Source organism: Glossina fuscipes, unplaced genomic scaffold (genome assembly GCF_014805625.2).
Source record: "Glossina fuscipes isolate IAEA_lab_2018 unplaced genomic scaffold, Yale_Gfus_2 43, whole genome shotgun sequence".
NCBI lineage: Eukaryota > Metazoa > Arthropoda > Insecta > Diptera > Glossinidae > Glossina > Glossina fuscipes.
Genome location: NW_023998427.1, coordinates 86941 through 93087, shown reverse-complemented (window position 1 = coordinate 93087; position 6147 = coordinate 86941). Strand labels below are relative to the sequence as shown.

At 35.7% G+C, this 6147-nt stretch overlaps 1 protein-coding gene and 1 long non-coding RNA gene across 2 annotated transcripts; both read right to left on the bottom strand.

The window, feature by feature from the left end:
• Positions 1-1388: 1388 nt before the first annotated feature.
• On the bottom strand, positions 1389-1754 carry LOC119637182 (putative glycine-rich cell wall structural protein 1). The gene has a single exon (XM_038033038.1). The coding sequence runs from the start codon at positions 1752-1754 to the stop codon at positions 1389-1391; it is 366 nt and encodes a 121-aa protein (XP_037888966.1).
• A 3553-nt stretch (positions 1755-5307) lies between these two features.
• Positions 5308-5648, bottom strand: LOC119637248. Its single transcript, XR_005247231.1, has 2 exons — positions 5566-5648; positions 5308-5499 (listed from the first exon to the last, which is right to left on the bottom strand). It is a non-coding gene; the product is annotated as an uncharacterized LOC119637248 (long non-coding RNA).
• Positions 5649-6147: the final 499 nt, after the last annotated feature.

The following is a 6147-nucleotide window of genomic DNA, read 5'->3' as shown; positions in this document are numbered from 1 at the left end:
AAAAAATCCACTCCGCCCACCCAATATTTTAGAGTGTGAAAATTTAATTCTTTCCTTTGTCTTTTAGACTTAATTTAAATAAATATGAAAATTATATTCGTTCGTGACCGAATCTTTATGCTTATCATCGTTATTCTAAGAAAGACTAAAAAACAAAGGAAAGAATTAAATTTTCACACTCTAAAATATTGGGTGGGCGTAGTGGATTTTTTCTGCCTTTAGAATAAAAGTGGAAATTAATATGGTGAACGTGCGTGTTGCACTTTATGAGTGCAACAAACAAACAAGAGACACGGTAAAGAAAGATGTGCACAGTATTTGTTACATAGTGGCGTGGGTGTTGTGGGCTTGTTCTTTGAACAGTTTGGGTAATTCTCAAATTCTTTTGCGAATTTGTTGGCGATATCTTCATTTTTGTGCGAACGAGAGAATGTTTACCATTTTACAGTTGCGCAGACGGAAAATGGGACAGATGACGCTTACATGTATTTCGAATTTGAAATCGGCCAAGAATTTATAGGCTTTATGGAGTTCTGGAAGATTGTTTTTGCGCGTCCAAAACAAATATTAAAAAAATATTGGGTAGGCTTGGTCAGTCTTTCGAGTTTTTGCACCGGTACCATCGGCAATAGAATACACGTTCAAATTTCCATACATTTTTCTGCTATAGTCCATCCATAAAATGAGCAAAAAAAAAATGTTTTTTTTGAAAAACAGACAGATGATACCAACCTGCAAGAGCTTCCAATATTTCTGACGAATTTGAAGCCGCTAGCTTTAGAACAGACAGTACAGAGATAAATATATGGACAGCCGGACAGTTGATCAGACTTGAATCGATTCAAAATTTGATGCTAATCAAAAATATATATACTTTATAGAATCTCTAAAGCTTCCTTCCGGACGTGTCGCAAACGTTTTGACAAAATGATTATATCTCTCATCCTTCGATGATGGAAATAAAAAGGGTATAGTCTTTGGCTACGAGAAATAGGGAAGGACAGCCAGCTTACAAGCGATTGTGTGATTATCCTTTCTCCGTACCATTATCTTAATTCGAAGAATGCTAAATTGTCTTAAGCAGCGAGCTAATAATAGAGATAGCGTTAGTTAGGTCCAAACGTTTTTGGCGGTGAATTTACATTTAAATATAGTTAGAATAAATGAATATTGAAATCCTAAGAGTTTTGGTATTTTGTAGAGACCCTTTTTTTGACAGTTTATCTCAATCTCAGCGCTACTTATGATAACTGTGCTAAAAGGTCCCGATATCGCATCCTTGTAGAACTTGAAATAATTGTAATAATCTCACTTGGTTTTTTTAAGGATACAATTATTGGTTTTTACTTTTCATTTAGTCAACAAATAATAAATTTTATAACAAACATTTAATGAAGTTTGGGAGAAGCGGCTTTAAGTGATTTTATGCCATGGGCATGATGATCGTGGTGGTCTGCACTGCCGTGACTGCTATGCTTCACAGTTTGGCCGGCATGTGCTCCTCCTTCACCACCTTTGCCACCGTCACCGCCTTTGCCGCCGTCTCCACCTTTGCCAGCTTCGCCATCTTTACCAGCTTCTCCTGCTTTACCAGCTTCTCCAGCTTCGCCTCCCGCCCCACCTTTTCCCCCTTCACCACCATGTTCCCCTTCGGTCCCATGATCACCGTCACCAACATGTCCTTCTTCATGATGAGCGCAGCTATACGCCACCATCAGTACCACGAATAAGCTGACAATTACTAACGATTTCATTTTGCAACTGATTTAAATTTCTATCAAAATCGATAATACATTGTGGCTTTATATATAGTTTGGCGTATGTAAGGTATTGTAGAAAACCTGATGATCTTGATGTATTGTAACATTGTTCATCGATGATGTAGGTGTGTTCAGTATTCAAATTGAAAGTGTAAACAAGTAAGAAATTATTTTCACTTTGAAGCGAATCTTGAACACCGGCCGCTTTAAATCACGTAGTTGGATCGGGAAGTTTTATCTATTTTGCAAGTTATTCGAGCAGAAAGTTTGACTTATTCGGATTTGTTTTGCATTATTTGAATTGTTAATTATTCGTGGGCAAACCACACCCATTTTGTTTATATGAATTTATGGAATACCGGCAAAAAGTGATAAGATAAGTCTTAGTGTTTCATGTCAATCTTTTTATTTTTTTTTAACTTTGAGAATTTTGACGGACAGACAGACAGATGATAAGACAAGTGCACGTCTAGTTTTTCATTGATGCGTATAAAGCGCGAATTCATTTTACAAATGCAAAAACGAATTGAATATACTTTCATCCTTTGATGATAAATATAAAATTAATGCTTTATTATATTGAAGTATTGAAGACATATATTATTCACTGTCATACCCATACACTATCGATTAATTGTTGAATTCAATGTAAAACTTGATCCCAGGTGTTCGATGCAATATTATCATAACTTGATATCGTACCATTATGCAAACAAAAAAAAAAAAAAAACCTATAGTGACCGATAAATCAAAACTAAAACGGAACAAATTCAAACAATTAAGGTGAAGTGCACTTGACTATCGAAATATGAAGTCATTAGAATATCGTGCGTATCGTGAATTTATTGAAAGAAAAAAAAAAAAAAAATCTTATTTCCGCGAAAATTGCAAACGCTTTTAATATCCTACATCATGTTCCAAATAGTTTCCCAATTATTTTTGGAATTGCTCAGCAATCATTTTCTAAATCATTTCACGATTTTTTTTTTTTTTTTCATCAAATTTTCGCTTATTGTTCCTTACCCCATATATTTGAAATAATCAATCGAAGGAAAAAGTTCGTAGCGTTTTTTCATCGAAACTACTTTTACGATCAATAAGCTGCTTCGATAAAATTATTATGCCATCACTATCGAGGTTTTGAAATTTCCGACAGAGCGAAAGAAACGGCCGGGGCAAAGTTTCCTAGCCAAGCTCGATCATTTTTTTTTTTTTTTTTTTTTTTTTTTTTTTTTTTGACTCATTAAAGATCGCATTGCTATGATGATAGGCCATGCCTTTCTTACTAATGCATTCTAAACGATTTCCCTTCGTCGGGTCACATAGGAGCAGCTTATGATTCTCATTTCAATGCTATCATTAGGCCAGCTTCGTTCACCTCTAAACTTTAACGATATTTTTCGCATACTATTTTCGCATGCGATCCGCTTTTCGACGCTCGTTAAGATTGTTTTAAAAAATTTCATTTTGACAGCGATCCCCGAAGTTTCACGTGCTATTGATTCACGTGCTATATTCACCAAGTATCGATCGACTTTTTACAACCATGCTTGTGCGAATGACTGAACAATGTTTTTCAGTTCAGCGCGTCTTTAGCTTTGGAAACCAAGTCATATATGTTCTGCTGGTTTTAATCAAATATCTTCACCATATTTGCGAGGAATCTTTCACAAGCATGCGAAGCATTTTCAGCTTGCTCTAAATGATATTGAAAAATGAAAAGCTTCTTCAGCATTTGCGCTCATGGTCAAAGTGCAATTACTTTCGATTGAATTAGTGACAAGTACTACAATGATTTTTTACGTATCTCTTAATTGTCGTTATTCATAACCGCTTTACATTGCCAAGTTTATTTCACTTTTAATTCACTTATTGCGGAGATCATCGTGACCATTATCCTTGAGGAAATATTTTAGCAATTAAAGCATTCTGAAAAATAATCGAGGCTTCATCTTCTATAGGTTGAAAAGCTGTACTTTAAATAAGGCTAAGCTGTCAATTAATTAAGGATGGGCGCAATTTTCAATGTTATGTAATAAAGTCGACATGTTAGCATATATATGCAATGGATGCTATACTCAATGCCGTTTTATTTTCCAATTACGACATTATTGATAGATCATTTAAATGTGATAGAACCTGTCTATTAAGGACCACGAGTGGTAGATTTGTCAAATTTTTACAAAGTCTAGGTTTAATAAAATTTTCTAAGCTTCTATATCAGTTAAGTAAACGGAACAGTCATTTTCGTTTGCAAGACTAAAATCTAATCCAACGCTGGTGAAGGCTGACATACAAAAAACATTGTGATATTTTACAAGATTGCGCCCTGCTTAAGTAATAACGCTTCCCCAAGGCCTGTGAAAGCAAAATTGCAAAAAACATTTGTTTTAATAAAATTACCTTAAAAGAAAAAGAAAACAAAACGCCACGCACTTTCTCCTTGTCGTAATGTATGCCATTTATATATCCCTTAAAATTGGGAGTCAATTTGTCCATATATCATCTCCATCATTTATGTAGCGTACATACGTACGTATGGAGGTGTGTTTCCCTCCTGGTCAAAGCAACGCTATTACAGTCTTTAGATGTAACATTTTATGGAAGCTTATATGGAAGTCTATAAAGAATTTGCTTTTATGATGAGGATAACGCTCGTAATTCATCGCTAAACTGCGCCTGGGTGATGTAGCAAGAAGAGTGTGTCGTAACACTTGGAATTAGAAAGCTATACACCATCGACTTTCATATTCGTACATAGGCTAGGAAACTTTAATTTGAAAATACATTGGTTTTGGAGAATTCAGTATTTGACAGGCGAGAATAACATACAAAGAGCGCCCTACCAGAAGGTTTATGTATTGGGTAATCCGGAAAGAGATATCGTTTTCATGTATAAATATTTTATTAAGAGTAGTGGAATACAATTGATTTTAACTTTCAGTGACGTCACGAATTGTCATTCGGCAGTTTGCTTCAATTAATACCCTTAATTTGTCCTTATCAATTCCTAGCGGCCTTCGACAACGCAATGCAAAAACGCTGAAACCAGTTTTCACTCTGGCGTTCTATCCATTCATCGCCTTCATATACGTCCAATAACTTTTTTCTTGTTTGAACATCATTTTTATCTACTCGCTAGAAACAGAAGTAACGTGGGACGAAAATACCGCTTTCTACATTTCATACTTAGTAAGACCCCAAACGATAACTTTTGCGCGGAATCGAAGAAAATTTTTCCCACGCAAGCATTACGAAGACATACGCTTTAAATGTGAACTTGAACGACAAAACTTTGCGAACGAAATGGAAATTTAGTAAAAGCTTTACATCCTCTTTAGGATTTTCCCTTGCCTGAGTCATTTTCAATATTAGCTGTGAGCTACCTGAACTAGGACTATATGCACTTCGAGCCTTTCTTGGGAGGGAATTTGAATTTCCCTCTCTCTTACGTCGATTAATATGAAAAATCCGAGAAAACGTTTACTTTAATTTTCCCTAGTCGTTCATCGCAAATGAAAAATTTCGTACGAAGAAAAGGGATTTGTTTTTTTTTTTTTTTTTTAATTTTATTGTTTTTAGTTTTTAATTTTTGTTACAATCGTAAACGGTAAGCAGTAAGCAGTTAGCAAAACTCATTTTCCGCCACCACCGCCTCCACCACCGCCGCCACCGCCAAAGGAGCCTCCACCACCGCCTCCGCCGCCTCCTTGAGGTTCTGGCAAAGGCTCAGGAGAACCTGCAGAAAACATAATTTAAAATAATTAATTTTACCCTTTGTACACCTTTTTATACCGTTACTTACCCAAAGCTAAGGCTACTAAAGCCAATATTGTCGCTAGAAACGTAAATATTTTCATATTCCAGAGCTAATGTTGCAATGATGCTAAGTTTGCCGTTCACCTGGGCTTTTATAAGGAAAATCAAATAAACATTATCTCGGATAATCTTACTTGATGGTTTTTCCCCATATAAGCACACATGTACAGGGCCGCTCTTCAGTTTCAATATAGAGCGTATGGGCCTCTTTGTATAAATTTTGAATTAAATGACTGTTGTATGCTGCATTGCAAGCAAGCTGCATTGGTAGCCCGAACCATATTGATTGGAATACTTTCTGTTGGACATAAGCTCTAATATAACCTGAGAAAATCTCTTAAAAATATCCTGAAAGTTTGAGGTCCCATTCTTGTATTGGGCGAAAGAGCATGAACTGACCGAATGCGAGATATTGACTTGGAAAAAGTCAGTTTTGCTCTCCACTCTCAAACGTTGAATCTAATATCGTTAAAGTTCAATCAATGGGTTTATATTAGGCAAACTCTAGATGTTTTTAATTTGATATTAAATTAGGCCCGTGTTCCGCTGCACCTGCACCACCGACCTG